The sequence below is a fragment of the Hippichthys cyanospilos genome, chromosome 20, assembly GCF_059441005.1.
Source record: "Hippichthys cyanospilos isolate Australia breed blue-spotted pipefish chromosome 20, RoL_Hcya_1.0, whole genome shotgun sequence".
Taxonomy (NCBI): Eukaryota; Metazoa; Chordata; class Actinopteri; order Syngnathiformes; family Syngnathidae; genus Hippichthys; species Hippichthys cyanospilos.
This window is the reverse complement of record NC_142388.1, coordinates 7,775,251-7,791,879: the sequence shown is the minus strand read 5'-3', so window position 1 is coordinate 7,791,879 and position 16,629 is coordinate 7,775,251. Positions and strand designations below refer to the sequence as shown.

Genomic DNA, 16,629 nt, shown 5'->3' with positions numbered 1-16,629 from the left:
CATTTTGGGGAAATAAAAGCCTTACTATATATGGTCGTGCCCCTCCCCATGCAAAACTGAAAGTTTTTTTATGCATGGCTGTTTTTTTTTGTTTTTTTTAAGTTTTACTATACATAGTGATTTTTTTTCAAAAAAACACAACCCCCCAAAAGTTAGCTATTTAGGGTCTTTTTTTTCCCTTGAAAAAAAGCCTTACTATACATGATTATTTTTCCCCCCACATACAAGCCTTACTATGTCATTTTTATTTCAGTAACATAACAGTTGAGCCAATTAGCTTGTTGTTGGTTAAAAAAAGCATAACCTGCTAAATAACGTGGCTTTGTTTTAGTTTATTCTGTCCAAACATTATATTGATACTGTGCCAAGTTCTCAAGATGTTTGAGGTTTTTTTTTTTTAAATCATTTTCTTCCTGATTCATACTTACAGTAAGTCCTTTAGCAGCAGTTGATGGTCCAACGTTCTCCCTTTCATGACTGTTATCACTTTCCCGCCCAGATTGGAGCAGGAGCTGAGGAAGCTGAGAAGCGAGCTGCAGGTGAGCCGACACGGCGAGCAGGAGCTGAGGAGTCACATTTGCAATCTGACCAACAGCGAGAGGAGCCTCAGGCCCGAAGTGGCCCTCCTGCGACAGTCCAACATGCTCCTGCAGAGCAAGTGAGCGCTCGCCCTCATCACCAAGCAGCAATCGATGCACCGTATAGTCTTCCTTTCTTCCGACGTTCACGTTCTCACACGTTTTGAGACGATTAAGCGTCACGAACAATTGCAGGGTTCATTCTTGGGACCCCGTTGAAGTTTATCTATTGTGAGGTGATTGGCATGAGGTGACCGTGTTTTATTTCAAATTTTAGAACTTCATTTTTTTCCTTCATAGAATCATGTGCTTGAGCAAAGCCAAGCAGCGGGATAAGCAAACCAGCGTCATGCTGGAGAAGAAGACGCGGGTAGAGACGGAAGCCAGACTATCGCTGGAGAGGCAGGTGGCCGAGCTTCTGGCTCACAGAACCGACGAGGCGGCCGGCGTGGTCAGAACCATCGCCAGCAGGTATGATACCCCAACTATATTTATATACATATTCCAATCTGATAGCGATTTATGCATACAAACAAACTATATAAAGGGACCCACTTCTGTGAGCTGTAAAAAAAAATTCTAAGACCTTTTTGTCTTTGTTTGGTAGCAGGCAGGAAAACAGTGAAAGCCAAATGTTAAGGAAAAGAATTAAAGATCTGGAGATGGAGTGCCAACAACTGCAGCTGCAATATCAAGTCAAAGAGAGCCGAGTGCTCGATCTAGAGAGTGATGTGAAGGTATTTATTGACGTCATTTTAATGTTCATTGGCTGTTCATGTTTGTGTGCGTCTGTCTGTCTTTTTATTGCTTATTATCTGGATCTGCAACATTTCGGATAGGAGTCAGCATGTTGTATTTCATCACCACAGATTTTTAAACACCTCCCAATCAGATGTTTACCTTTTACCCATTGTAGTATTAACTATTAAGAAAAAGCATTCAATTGACAGGTTTCTTGCTAAACAACGACACCCTCAGGCCTTAAGCGTAACTGCAACCTTAATGAAACGTTCGTGCCTCGACGTTTTTTATTTGTCACGTATATTATTTCTCCTGTCTTGCATGCATTGCTTGAGCATTTAGGATGTGGAAAATATGTGTTATTCATATTTCAAATCCCTAAATGCACGACACGACCGAGCCGTTCGAAAAGAAACAAAACACTACAATTTGTGATTTTAACATTTTCAGGCTTTAGGGAAGTACCGCGGTGTGGAAAAAGATACGGACATGCTGCTGTCCACCCTGTCGGCCCTTCAGGACAAAGCCCAGCATCTGGAGTACAACCTGAGCGCCGAGACGCGCATCAAGCTGGACCTGTTCTCAGCGCTGGGGGATGCTCGGAGACAGCTGGAGATAGCTCAAGGTCTTGCATCATTTTTTATTTTGCCATTCATTCAAATCCATCCATTTTTCTGGCGCACATCCTCATTAGCGTAGCGGGTGAAGTAGAGCGTACTACTGTTAAATACTGCTCATTTAAATTCTGTCTTTGGTGGGTGTTTTAAACAGCACCCTCTTGTGGTTACTACATGAATAACAACCATGTGTTTCTACCATGCCCGTACACACATAGGACGAAATACTGTATATCAATCAATCAAATTTTATTTGTATAGCCCTGAATCACCGAAGTCTCAAGGGGCTACGCAGGTGAAAAGATTTTGTGTCGAGCATCCCCTGCTCAAAGCTCCCAGAAGGGGAAGGAAAAACTCAAAAGCCCCAATTTGGGGAAAATTAGAAACCTTCAGAAGGGACCACAGGTGGAAGGAGCCTCCTTCCAGGCTCAACAGGTTGAAGTGGATGCTGCGTGGACCAAATACAGATACACATTTCAGACAAATATATATACAATCAGATAATTTGCCATATTGTATTGAGCGTACTTTGTCGCTTGATCTGTCAGATAAGCTGCTGAGGCAGGACAAGGAAATCAGCGGCATGAAGCAGAAGATCGCCGAGGTGATGGCGGTGAGCCCCGCCGTGTCCTACGCGGCCCCTCGACCCCCCGTGCCTCAGTACCTCACCAAGCTGCTCAGCTCGGACCGCTACATGCTCAACCCGCGCGCCCTCATGTACCAGTGTCTCAAAAAGTAGACGCCACGGCCGGCGTCGCCAAGAGGACACCGATCGGCCTCTCCGGGCGACGGCGTGGCTTGAGAGTCCGATGCCAACGTCACATCCGGCCCAAAGCTCATCAGTCAAGGTGCGCTTCCAAACCGGCCGTACCTCACTCGGTCCATGCATGAAAGTCAGCTCATATTTATCATATTTTGATTCGATTGACATCCTGCGTTTCTTTTTTGAGCGGTCGCTCTCGCGGGGCCGTATCATGAAAAAAGGGAAACGCAAGCACAAAATTGATCATACTGTACTTTCAACGCGAAGTTACCAATTGAAATGATGGTGGCCTGATGTGAAGTACTCTGGCGCCATCTCGTGGAATTTCGAATGCTCGGCCAGCTGACAAATTGAAACACACTTAGGTGACACACATACGATGAAAAGCACAAGTTTTGCAAATTTTTAAACGAACGGAAAAACGTTGGCTGCATAACATTGAAGCTATTTTATGCTTCGGTAATATTTGAACTGTATGAAAATAGTTTTACATATAGTCGCTGTCAGTACAAAAAATGTATCTCCAAATTTGAGGATTTTATTGTGGCAGAAATTGGGAATACGTTTTAAAGTTTTTCTTTTAATTTGGGGGAAAACATCAAATACATTTTTGTATGAAAATGTTACATACTGGCTAAAGTTGGCATTTAAAAAAATCATATTTTTCAAAGCTTAAACTTTGCAAGAAATCGCAATTTCAGCAAGAATGACCCTGATATCAAGTAAAAGTGTTATCACCTTTAGAAAAATATTTCTGTGGTTAAAAATATGTATTTAAAATAGTTTTATCACAAAAATTGGAGGTACGAAAAAGAATATGCCATTTATTATATATAAAAAGAACAAGATATCACATTCCTTTATATATATATATATATATATATATATATATATATATATATATATATATATATATATATATATATATATATATATATATATATATATATATATGCATACATACACTCACTCACGCACACATTTACATGCACTGATGTAAAATATAATCTAATGAAAAACTGTTTCATTTCCTACATTTTACTCACATTCATTCCCCTAAAACATTTACCAACATATATTGCTAATTGAAAAAAAAAAAACCAACATTTGATCACATTTCGATACAAGACAGTAAGACAGTAGAACAAGAGACTGGTCAAAATCGAACAGAACAATTGAGTGTAGGACCCCCGTAAAACAACAACAATCAATTATAACAAGTACTATTAACGATCACTTGAAGTAGCGACGGCTAAACGAAGCTTCACGAGGCAACGGAGCTTTGCAACCATTTGGTCCGCACGCGGTTCCGAGCTTGCACAAAACTGCGATAACGCACGCCCCTCCTATTACTCAACGAAAACATTCGGTCCCATCGCCACGTAAAAGGATTCGAGTTCACCAAAGTCATTTTGAGCCTTAGGCCATCTGGTTTTCGAAAGGTTTGAGTGCAAAACGGCAAGCCCCGCCCCCCGTCCTTACTTATTCTGCCTGTCCTTCAGCCAGCTGCTAAGACAAACCAGCGTGTTGACATTTTCCGAGCCGAGGGCCGCTCTCTTTTTTGTAACCCGGTGACCCGCGAGCGAGAAGAGCCTCTGGCACGGGACCGAAGTGGCGGGGCTGCTCAGATACTTGCGGGCCAGGACCGACAACTGCGAATGCGTCCCCGCTCGGGTGGACCACCACTGGAGCGGGCAGTCCGTCTCGCCGATGGTGGCTTCGGCCCGATATAAATTGAGGGCCCGGCTACACGGGGCCTCCTCTTCGGAATCCGAGTCGGAATCAAACGGGGAGAGGAGGAGCCTCTTTTTCTTGGCCGGCTCCTGCGCGGCGCTGCCCTCGTACTGTTCTTGCAGCAGGGCCTCCAGGCCGCTCCAAACGTCTTCCCGCTCCGCCCTGGCCAGACACTTTAAATCCTTGAAGCGGGGATCCAGCACGGTGGCCGTGCGGAGCCATTGCTGGTTGAGCGTCGCCGCGTGTCGGGATAAGTCTTGCGTGAAGGCGCTCTTGAATTTCACAATGGGCTCCGGGTCTTCATCGGAGACCTCCATGGTGTGGCGCAGGTGGCATAGGGCGGGTAAAACCACCGAGCACGGCGCGTATGTCTCACCTCCCAGCAGCTCGGTCACAAATCTGCAGTGGACAAAAGCGTTTAGTTGATTGAAAAAAATTAGTCAAGGGAAATAACGAGGTAAACCTGCAATAGGTGTGGTGGTAAAATGAAAATGTATGCAAAAATAAACAAAAAAATGCTGTTTTGGACTGGCCTAAATTAAAAAGAAAAAAATGCCATAAAAATAGTGACATAAACCTGCAATGCAAAAAAAGTCAAGCCACCGTCGCCGAAACGCGCTGTAATGAGAAAACGTCGTATGTTGTATTACGCGCCTGGATGACAGAATAGACACATTTACCAGGCAGAAATTAAAATGAATGTACGGACCAGAAGTACGCTGTCTGCAAATGGTCTCCGTTATAGTAAAGCAGCCAAACGTCTGAGGTCAGTCAGTGCTTCAAAATAAAGTGTGGCATAATAACGGCCACGGTATGCTTTTACTTTGAAGGTGACAACGGTCACCTTCCCATCCAGAGCAACTTCTGAAGTAAACAGTTTCGTATTATTCACCTGCATGGCTCAAGGACGGCCGCCAGCTTTTGAAGTTCCAGAAGCTCGGATGGCGTTAACACGGCCACCTCCAGCTTCTTTTTGTCTAAAGCCGCTAAAACTGCCTCTTGATTCTTCAGCAGACACGAGATCATATCGAGCGTGGAATTCCATTTCGGGAAGACGTCCGGTATGAGCGGCTCTTCCTCTAGGCCCAGTCTTGATTGCTCCTGGTACAGTTCCTCCGTGTTCGCAAAGCTGCGTTTAAAATGACGCACGATCTCGCGACATTTGGCCAAGGCGCCGTGAAAGCCGGCTTCCGCGACGCCGGCCGTGACACTCCGCTGCAGGATGTGAGCGATGCATGGCATGTGTTGGAACGGGAGCCGCGTTGCGGAACAGAGGCCGTCCGTTGCGATCGTGGTGATCCGCTGTTCAAGCCCCCACGCGTCCGCCACTGAGAGAAGCTGCTCGGCGCAGTTTCCCGCGTGTTTGGCGTCCGTCTGCAGCACGGTCAGGACAAAAGACTGCAAATGCCACATCCAGTCCGCGACTCCGGCAATGTGCGCCGTGACGCCGATGTAATTGACATCGGGAAAGGAGGTCCAGTGGTCCCCGGTCAGAGCCACGAATTGAGCTTTCTTTAACGCTTCCGATTTGGAATTTTTCTCGGTGTCGTACAACTGTTGGACGAGGTCTGAAATGGTCTTTGTGCAAGGCAGTTTCAAAGTCGGGTCACACGTGGCGACCCGCAGCACGTTTTCCAGCCCTTTGTCTTCGACCACCGATAGCGGCCTGCAGTCCAGAGCGATCCACGCAGCGAGCGAGTTTGTCAGATTTTCCGCCGTCGGCTTCACGCCGTCGCGTTTGCCAGAGCTAAACGCTACGGCGGTGGGGGCGGCGGCTGCATCTGCGCTGGCCGCGGAATGCTTCGCGTTCAGGTGGTAGCGGAGGGTCGAACTGCTGCGGTGGTACGCGAACTCTTTTTGGCAGATGATGCACAAGACCACGCTCTTATCGACGCCTCCGTGGGGTAGTTTTTTGAATATAAACCTGCCTCCCAGCACGCCGTGCCCGGGGCTTTCTTCGGAATACTCCATTTTTGACGAGTCCGTCGGGGTAAACGGTGTACTGGAAACTGTGTGCTGACAAATGTTCCGCATTATGTTTCGCGCAAATGCACAACCCTAAACGATCATACATTTAAAAAAAAATCAGATTTTGGAGATACATTTGACGCACAGCGACGATGACACATTTAAAACACAGCAATCAAGAGAAAACTGCGTTTTCATTCTACCGCAAATTTTCATTTCTGATCATTACTTTTTCTGTTGCAGACTTAGTTTGCAATTGGTCTTCATTTTAAATAAGTATGAAAAATGCTATTTTATTTATCAGGGAATAATACTACAAGGATTTTCATTCATGATCAATCTATTAAAGATTACCTTGCTATTTTCTTTTGTTTCCCTCTAAATCCGACCAGATGAAAAAAAATCAATTTTATGTCGTTAAACAAACAAAATAGGGAACAATAACATAGCAACAAAAAATGTTCAATCTACTTCACGGATTTTGGTTACTGCGAGTATTTTGGTAATCACACACAAACATCTACAATAGATTTTATCTGGTTCAAATTTAGGAGGAAAAATATCAAGAAAAAGAGTGATAAATAAAAATACACGCAGTGGATGTTGAAAAAATCTACATCCACTTTTTAATAAAATTGTTTATTTTAAAAAGGAAAATTTGCAAGAGAATAGCAAGGTAAACCTGCAATAGAAAAAGCTATGTTCATAAATGGAAAATTCCGCAACAGAGAGAAGATGTGTGCACTAAAATGAATGTGTTTATTTTAATTAGCGCTCTTCTGGAAATTTGACCACCTCCGTTGAATTTGATGTCAGAAATGAACTTGCAAATTGCAACTCATTTTCAATTCAAATCAGTATTGTCTTTTTGAATGACTACCGGTAAACGCCTCATTCATCATTCTGTGTCACAACGATATATTATTCGCATATTGTCCAACGAAAGGCATGTGATCCAAATTTTGTGAACTTTTTATATTTATCAAATCCTAATCTTTATATATATATAAAAAGAGCTGCAACTGTATCCTATTGTGATTATGATGCTTTACTGTCCTAAAGCAGCATTATGGCCTCAAACGTTGTTTTTATACTTATACAGGAGGTCCTGAAATTTATGACGCATTTTCCTTTGACTATTTTCTTTCAAGTATCAGTTGGACAGCCAGCAATGGCGTTGTTGCGGCATAGCGAAATTGCTACCTGGCGATGCAACGGTTGGTCAAGAACAAATCATTTTGGAGAAGCTTGCCTTGAATAGCAGAAACCGTCAGCAATAAAGCTCTCAAAATGGCGCTGAAAATCAGACAGGGCCGATTCGGAACTTTTGCCTAGGGACAATTTTGCAATGCCGCTCCGATGTCATGTGACGTTCTATCTGACACTGAAATAGAAAAACGGGAAGCGCATGGTGACTTTTGGGACCAGGTTTATACCCTACAAAAATATGGCAGGTGGGGATTTGAATATTCTACCTTTTTAAGGCAATTAGTATGCAACGATGTGTTTTTGTCTATAAAAACGGCTACTACGATTTGAATGATGCTACATTTGACAAACGTCATCGCGTTTGGATGGAGACCTGGTCCAGGATCGGAGCCCGGCAGACCAAACGCGCTCCGCCGACGGAATTACTGTGCCTATAAACGTGACTTTCAAACAGGGAAGTAAGACACCACGTTAATGTGAACGAGTGATGTGTTTGGACTCAAGTGCTATGTATTGTTTCTTTTTTTTGGTTTTGTTTTGTAGTTTTGCTTTTCTTTTTCCTACATGTAATTGTACAGAATGGATATTTGGAGCAACAGCAGGATGAAACTCCTCGACTGTGATGTCAACAATTCGCGGGGTAGCTTTTTATTTAGAGCGTGTTTCCAAGGTGTTTTCTATCAAAACTATTTTTAGTCCGCCGGCTTTACTTTTATTATGAAACCTCTTTTTTGTCAATTTGTACAACAGTGTTTTGTCAGCATGAAAATGTATCGGGAGCACACATTGTGACGTGAGGTACGTACAAGAGTATACAGTACTTGTACAAGGGCTACCCTTTCTTAAATCAACCAAGAATGGAGAATTCAAATAATGATTTTAGTATAAATGAATGAATTTTGTCTCATTTGTGTGTATCATTTCAGTCCTTTTTCCATCGCCTCTGGCTAAAATGCATTTGTGAGAATAGATGATTCATGATATATACAGTATATATATATTTTTTATTCTCAGGAAGTGAAAAAAGAGGGCAAACCAATAGATAGCAGAAAGAGCAAGTCTGTACACACCCTGTGAGACAGTCGCAGCAGAGGCAACCCAAATGTTCCCCGATGATGGCGTGTTCGCTAAGTTGGCATGTTTGGGGTCGGGGGACATTTTCACTCAAAGTAACAAGTGGAGAGAAAAGTGTAAACTGTGCCGCTTTCAAAACCGCCTGACTATTGGCGGTCGCGTTTGAAATTGTTTACCGACTTGACTGAAAGTTGCTGGCGTTGATGCTTACCCACTAGCAAAGCACATACAGAGCAGACACGAGTGTAAAAATAAAATCATCATCTTAATAATGTTCACATTGATGGAAAGCAGCCTCTCGTGTAAAATGAATGCCACCTTCACAGACTTGATCACCATCTGGCGCTTGTGTCAAAAGTAACAGCACTGGAAAACCGTTTTCCTATCTGGGCCCGCCCCAATTCGAGTAGAATTCCAATGGCGTGATAAGGAGAATGAGCAGGTTTTATGTTGTTTTTTTTAACATTTGTTCTGAGAATTGGGGGGGTAAAATCTTACATTCAGCAATGGCCACAATTGAGCTGGAAGTGAATTACAACCACAAATAGTTGGGATATTTTTGACTTCACACTTTCTCCAACTGCAGCTGATTTGACAACATTTCAGTAAACCGGAGGGGGGGGGGGGGGGGGGGGGGGCTGCTATTTAACAATAAAAATGTTAAAAATACAGTTTAATACTGACTTAAGGAAAAATACCGCTTTTTTCCACCATTAAACATTATGACTTTTAAGTTAAAAGAAACAATCCAAAGGGAAACTATTTTTTTTTCCTTCACGTCGCGATGAGGCTTGATGGCTGTACTTGTTGGCGAGAACAATAAAATAATAATTAAAAAAAAAAACAAATAGAGGAGAGCGAGAACCACTTAGTGGCAGCTTTGTCTCACCAGAACATAAAAAGACTGCGGCGAGGCAGCGCAGTCAAGAGCAAGGCTTTCCTCCTCTGTGTCCAAGGAGGGAGACGGCGGTCCGCTGAGGGGGTGGGAGGGGGGGTCCTTTGCTACGAGGAGACCGTCACGGGGTTGAGGGAACCGTTGCGGCTGTAGAACTTGGAGAAGGCCTCTTCGAGAACGCACGCGAGACGAGGCTGATCGCCCTGGACACCAAAAGTCAACGCAAAGGTGAGGAAAGCGCCATGGTCAATTGGCCATTTATTTAAAAGTAAAACTTTTGTCAAATTTGATTATTATTTTACACAATTAATACTACGAAAAAAAACCCACACGTTTGCGCTGTCGGCATAAAACGATGTGTTCAAAGCTCAGATAAACAACGATCATGACTCAGCTTGTAAATATCACATGACCAATAGTCACCCATGATTGGTCATTACCCAAATTTTGAGCATGGCATGTCATTCAAAAAAAATGTGAAGAAGTAGAAAAATGCATTTTTAAAACGGTATATATCACAACAAAACAAGAACACATTGGAAAATAACAATGGCACTATGCGAAACTTAGTTTTCACGCTATATTATGTATTGTTTTTAATATGCACCACGTGAATGAGTTAACCTGTTCAGCATGCAGTAGAATGGAAGAAATGGCAGCCATGAAAATGAAACGTGCTGAAACGCACAGTATGAAGCTCCCGTACCTCGCTGATGAAGCCGAGCTGAACAAGCTCCACGGCCAACTCTTGCACATTCTCGTCTAGGGCAAAGAAGACACAATGAGCCGGATCAGCGGCCTGCCGGCGAAGCGGTCGGCGAGACCGTCACGTACTTGGTAACAGGTCGCAGCTCAAGTGTCGGTTGAGTTTGTCCTCGAGTTTGAGCAGCAAAGTCAGCTAAAAGGGGAGACATGAAGTTAAAACGCTTGCGTGCGTTTGCTCCGTGTGACATTACGGCGAGGCGACTCACATGATGCTTGGCGCCTTCGTCCACGGGTTCGATGTTGCACTGCATCTGAAGCACCTGGGGACAGCCGGCGGCGGCGCGGTCAGGCGACGAGCAAAGGCTTTCTTAGCATTGGCGCCGTCGCTAGTTCTCACCTTCCTGGTCTCGAGTTCTGCAGGTTCTGGCGTAGGCGTTTTGACCGAGGGCGGCACGATGGGCGACTTCACCGCCTCCTGCTGAGGTTGTTGCGGACACGGAATCCCAAACGCCGTTAAGGGATAGATCCCGTTCCTGACACCCGAAGGAAGAACAACTTGCAATGTCGCAGCCATTAAACAATGAATGATAGGGAATTCATTCAGTCTTGTAATTCTACCTGACATCCTCCAGGAACTTATCCAGCTCAAGGGCAGGAAACTGGGAAAGCCTGTGTAAAAATTTTTTTAAAAAGTCATCCTAAATCCAACTTCTCGTCTATCCAATGAGAAGCCCACTCACTTCATCTGAACGCCCTCCTTCCCCTCCACAATCACCAGGTTGGGGTCCATGTTCTTTGTCATCTCCTCCAACGCGTTCTCTGGAATCATATCTGCGGCAAAATATGGCCAGGTGAGGACATTCATTGCGGAGACGCTCCCTCCACAGCAGTGTCTCCACTCACGCTGGTGACTGACGATGCAGTGGGCGGCCAGCAGTTTGAGCAGGGGCACCTCGAACAAGGCCTGGTGAAACAGGAGCTCCCTGGCCGTGGGGCGCTTGTCCGGATCCAACTCCAGACACTTCTGGATGAATTCCTGGTAGAGAAGCAAAAGAAAATGCCAACTGGAGGAGTTTTTTTTTTTTTTTCCCTCCTCCAACATCCTCCTGCAGAAGGCTGCTTACCCGTTGCAAGGGGTCCTCGAGGGACTGAATGGCGTTGTTTATGGCTTCTTGGGAAACGTATGACGAATCTCCATTACTCTGGATTTCTAAAACTGCCATCTGTCAGAAAGATGGAAAATGACATGTGAAATACATGTCGGTTCAATTAAAGATTAAAAAAAAAAAACGGTCTTCTATGTGTCTTCGACTAGCAAGCAGTCCAGCTGGGATAAGCCTTTTTCAAACTCATGTGTTTAGTAGCACAAACGAATCCTTGTGGTCAAGTGTGATGAAAACAGCCCTCACCTCTAAGGCGCACATTCCAAAGGAATAAATATCCACCGCAGTGGTGACATTGGCAACAGCTGAGGGGAAAAAAAAAAGAAGCAATCAGTTCAATGTGCATAAAATAATATGCTGTAATACATAAAAGTCAAGTTCTTACCTCCATATTCCGGAGCAAAGAAATGAAGACTCTTCTGCTCTTCTCGACATGTTTTCACATGGTTGTTAATAGTGTCTGGGGCCACTGGGGCAAACGAAAGAACAAATGATGAGATTATATTTTCCCAAGAGTCAGTGACATTCTTGTACCTGAGCCAATTTTGATGAGGCCGTTGTGCTGGATGAAGATGGTGTCGCAGGTCAGGTTGCCGTGAATGATGGGAGGTTCGCAGGAATGCAAGTAGCTGCCGGGGAAAACAAAACGGTTAGCGGCAAATGACAGATGCGAACGTGTCAAAATACCGACATCCCAATGACTCACCTGAGAGCAGACAAAATCTGTGTGCACCAGCGCTTCCAAGCCTGACGCAAACATTTACAACAAAAACAAACTCGTAAAGAAACAATCATAACTGGGGGAAACATGCAATAAATCTCATCATCACTTCCCGCACCTTTTCATTCATAGTCTTGTGATTCTTTTTAGTCTTCTTCAGAAACTGTTTGAGACTCCCGGAGGACATGTACTCAGTGATGAAGATGACCTGAAGCGGGAAAATGTAAGAAGAAGCAAGACAAAGTCAACATGGTTGTCACGAGATGAATATTATGAGAGAAGAGCGCCGTCTGCGCACCCGAGCTCGGTTCTCTTTGACGTCTGCCCAGTACTTGTGGAACTTGACAATGTTCAAATGCTCCAGCTGGATCAAATTGTCAAAAACCGCTTTGACCTTTTCCTGTTGAGATAAAGAAAATGTTAGAAAATGAAATATTACAATAACCTCCCACAATACATGTGGAAAAGACACATTCATTTATACTTTGCGCTCAAGAAGATGAGCTTGTTCTCTGCCGTTGTGCCACAGGCAACATGACTGACCACTTGTTTTTAAGCGGCATAAAACTCAAATGTAACTGAGGGCTTTCAGAGCTGAACAGCCAGTGCCAAAAGACTCCCTTTAGATAGGAGGGGGTAAGTGTCCCCGGGAACCGTTTCTGTTAAACTAGCCAGAAAATTGCAAACCGCAGTAGCAATTATGTAACACAATGGGGCAATTATTTGGGATCCCACGCAGAACATATTAGGTAAGGAACAAGAAGTTCAACCGCCCGCCTCACCAGCCACACGCCGGATCCGTAAACAGACCCGAGCTCTTCGGATGGAGCCGAAGGAATAACAAATGCCACCGAAGCATAAGGACCCGGAGCGCTCAGTTATGAGAAGAGCAAGACAGGCCCGCAGAGTAACACAGGACCACGTTTGGGCATTTGCTGTTCTTACAGAACCGAAAGAATAGCACATTTGAATACTGACATTTGAAACTTGCTCTCTGCCTAATTTTAAGGGTTTACGAGTGATAACATTCAAAGTTATTTTGAAAACATGTTTGAAGGATTTTTATCAAAGTCTAGGGTGAAATCACAGTGGACATTCATGCAGTTTCACAATAATCGGACAGTTATACAGTATCACAAGCGCTTGAGTTGACAGCAAGCCGCCTCTTTGAAAAAAAAATTTTTTCTTTGAAGCTTCTAAGTGACAGGGCACAATGACTCGCTAATAATTTTGGATTGATTTATTTCTTAGTATTAAGTAGGTATTAGGTGTTATATATAAGTATTGAATAGTATTAAGTATTTATTTTTCATTCATTAATACTTAACATGATGGTACACATCTCATTATGTACCAAACAAACAATATTTAGTATTAAAATAAAATAAGATTGTTCTCAATGTAAAAACAACATTTGCAATTTTATTACAATGATATTTTTGCCTATGGTATCACACCCCCCATGCCTAGTACGGAATCAACCATTCCCAAATCGTAAGAATGAGTTGGTTGTATTTTGGAACATACAAAGTTATAAGTAGCAGTCCGCTAACCTCTTGTAACTTGAAGTTTTTCCTTTCTGAGAACATAACTTCATTCCACACCACTTCGACTCCCTCTTCGGTGTCCATGGCCAAGTAGGCGTTATCGATGCCTGGGACATTTCGTTGATTCACCTGCGAGGAGGACATACAAACCGTGTTATGACAGTAATGCAGTAAGGAAGGATGAGAGCTCAACAAGATATTGTGATATTAGACCGCCACAAGACAGCTCATTCCCACACTGCAAAAGATCCGGTATATATACGCTTAGTCTCAATACCGTTTCTGCAGCCCTACAAGGCGAAATACAGGATGCTCCGATTACTTTCAAATCACCTATGATGGCATTTTTTTCAGTCGCAGCGAGATAAAACAGCAGATAAGAAAGACAGAGGGCGGGAGTTTGAATGTTTTCTTGGGTTCTCTCCAAGCACAGCGGCTTCCTCTCACATTTCAAAAACATGCATGATAGGAGAGGCCATTCCAAATTGGCCTTAGGTGGAATTGAGTGTGTGAATTGTTATTTGTCCCTGTGTGTCTTGCAATTGACTGGTAAACAGTTCAGGGTGCCCCCTGTCTACTGCCTGTAGACAGATGGGATAGGCACCAGCAACCTCACGGATAAGCAGCTATAGAAAATGGATCGATTTAAGACAGGAAGACAGGCAGTTTGTAAACATGCAAAAAAATACTCCGACTGCAGCTAACAGGATCTGTAATGCATTTCATCTTAACTAAAAGAGTGACCCTCCCATTTATGTTTACAATTGCACACTTGTGTTAATTTGAATTAAAATGCAAAGTGGAAAACTGACATTGGAATTTATTTGATCTCACACATTTGGCCAAAATCTCGTCTTGTTCTCATGGACTCAATCTCGTCTCATGGGATTTGAGTGTCGTTCCATCTCTACTCAAGTGGTACTTTAATCGGTACTTCTACGACTGTTCAAAGAGTAAAGATGTACTATACCTCCTCTCTGCGCTTCTGCCATCGTCCGCACGGACTCTCCTCCAAGATCTCAGATTCATCCTCGCTTTCCTCCTCCTCGTCCTCGGTGGCGGCGGCGGCGGGCGGCTGACTCACCACCGACACCGGGGGCGACACCGACGACACGCCTTGACCGGCGGCCGCCATCGGCTCGGCCTTGGCTTCCTGGACAGTGTCCGGGGCCTGCTTGCTCTCGGAGCCCTCTGACATGTTGCCTGGTCACGCCGAGCAGCCTGCCGTGCGAAAGTGACGGGCCCGATCATCCATCGATCGCACGCATCGAATTGACTTGATCGTTAGCTTACACACGGCGGAGGCTAGCGCGGCGTTGACAACAGCTGGCGCTTTGAAAAATGCCATAAAGGATAGGCCACAACATAACAGAATGAAAAATACGAGTAGCCCGAGCGCAACATGTAATACGTACGTGTTAAAGGAAGGAAATGTGACGGTATCAGCTCCAGTTTCACAGACTTTCTTCTCCGAGCCCAAGCTTGTTTTCTCCTACTTTAGCTCCGTTAGCTAAACAGAAAAAAAATCCTCCGGGTTCCTCGGTTAAGATTTCGGCCAGCTTCCTTCGCTAGAGGACGCGGCCAAAGCGAATAAAAAATCACAACGGAATTCAATTTTCACTAAATAAGTCACTCGAAACGCTAAGCGGAATTGTAAGCTAACTAGCGTTAGCCTACGGAAGCAGCCAGCCGCTCCTTGGCTTAACCTTGCTGCTACTCGCAAGATGATTCTCCCCGGACAACGCTGAAAATTTAACACAATTGACACAACACCACCATTACGACACGGCTACATATATTTACTGAAACCTAACATAGCAAAAGTTTCACTGAAAACACCACAGGCACGTAAATGAGCCAATTAACGTGGCATATTCGAGGTCTGGAGAAAAGGCGAGTTTTCACACAGCCAAATGTGATGGCGACAAGTTGCAGATGCACACTGCACTACTCAAGCGCTACACGTCACAGATCTCGGGTTGCCAGGTCTCGCAAACTGCAGCCCCTTCTCCGATCAAACATTTTTTGAAAGGTTCGAAATTCTTCCATTTTTTTTAAAATCCATTGCACCCAAGATAACTAAATAAAATATGATTTTATTCAAAAACTCCCGCTTGCTGACGTGTTTTCATGTCGTTTGAATGAACGATTTGCTACCGTACTGTATTTCTATATCAAATCTGGCAACCACGCCCATGTCACTCGCATTTGGTTTGAGAAATAACAGGCTTCACCAGTGGTGTCCACATTACGGAACGAGTGACATTCGAGGACTTCCATCAATTTTGAAGCGGCCTGTGGCATTCTCTAGAAATCAAATTTGTTACTAATCCTTTTTTAAATATGTGCATATTAACTATTATCAATATGTCGTTCCATACCAGTGCAGTGACAAAAGATAATGGTTTCCTCCACTTTTGGCTCTGTGTGAAGATATATGAAGTGAAAATATCACATCAATGATTCCAAAGAAATTTCTTAATAAGTGGTGGCAGATTATTCCTAATTTAGGTCTGGATGTAGCAATGGAATTTGGCTGCTGTGCAGTGCAGGGGCTGACATTCTTGGGTGGGTGACAGGGTCTACACAAATGCAAGCTTTTGAAGATTTCTCCTTTTTTTTTTGCAATGAGAAGACACTTTTCTTTTTAAAGACGAAAAATAGAAGAGAGGGCATACTTTGTAGCCATTCTTTATCCATGTCTTCCCCCTGGGAAGTTTAAAATGCCATGTTACAGAACAATAACTGGGATACAAGTAGACGCTTCAATCTCATCAGCAATTCACATTGATCACAGTTAAAATGTGCCCTCTGGTGGAGAAAAAGATCATTGCAATGTGACAACTTACCGTCTTCCCTAAAGTTACTGAGGTCAAGGGGTTAATTGTTCACAAATGCTGCGTCAACCATGTCT

The 16,629-nt window shown here is 43.9% G+C and overlaps 3 protein-coding genes across 10 annotated transcripts in view; 1 reads left to right on the top strand and 2 right to left on the bottom strand.

Moving 5' to 3' along the window:
- LOC148407177 (macoilin-1) overlaps positions 1-3,580 on the top strand; it is a 32,462-nt gene extending 28,882 nt beyond the window's left edge. For 3 of the 8 annotated variants that reach the window (XM_088402841.1, XM_088402840.1, XM_088402842.1), the window contains 5 exons: positions 500-658; positions 879-1,049; positions 1,186-1,315; positions 1,770-1,944; positions 2,485-3,578. In XM_088402841.1, the coding sequence (XP_088258967.1) occupies positions 500-658; positions 879-1,049; positions 1,186-1,315; positions 1,770-1,944; positions 2,485-2,675 (826 nt within the window). In that variant the 3' untranslated portion in view covers positions 2,676-3,578. Of the gene's footprint in view, positions 1-499; positions 659-878; positions 1,050-1,185; positions 1,316-1,769; positions 1,945-2,484 lie in introns of all 8 variants that reach the window. The other 5 variants (XM_088402846.1, XM_088402844.1, XM_088402843.1 and 2 more) reach the window with 3 other exon arrangements.
- Positions 3,581-3,639: 59 nt separating this feature from the next.
- On the bottom strand, positions 3,640-6,415 carry LOC148407176 (E3 SUMO-protein ligase ZBED1-like). The gene is made up of 2 exons (XM_088402837.1): positions 5,326-6,415; positions 3,640-4,832 (listed from the first exon to the last, which is right to left on the bottom strand). The coding sequence occupies exons 1-2, from the start codon at positions 6,402-6,404 to the stop codon at positions 4,178-4,180; spliced, it is 1,734 nt and encodes a 577-aa protein (XP_088258963.1). The 5' UTR covers positions 6,405-6,415; the 3' UTR covers positions 3,640-4,177.
- A 2,180-nt stretch (positions 6,416-8,595) lies between these two features.
- On the bottom strand, positions 8,596-15,644 carry nrbp1 (nuclear receptor binding protein 1). The gene is made up of 18 exons (XM_088402838.1): positions 15,131-15,644; positions 14,686-14,936; positions 13,722-13,844; positions 12,467-12,568; positions 12,287-12,376; positions 12,154-12,194; positions 11,982-12,076; positions 11,833-11,916; positions 11,694-11,752; positions 11,409-11,507; positions 11,188-11,320; positions 11,025-11,115; positions 10,903-10,953; positions 10,682-10,817; positions 10,551-10,604; positions 10,414-10,477; positions 10,286-10,341; positions 8,596-9,782 (listed from the first exon to the last, which is right to left on the bottom strand). Exons 2-18 carry the CDS (start codon positions 14,911-14,913, stop codon positions 9,687-9,689), a joined length of 1,602 nt encoding a protein of 533 aa, XP_088258964.1. The 5' UTR covers positions 14,914-14,936; positions 15,131-15,644; the 3' UTR covers positions 8,596-9,686.
- Between the last annotated feature and the right edge of the window lie 985 nt (positions 15,645-16,629).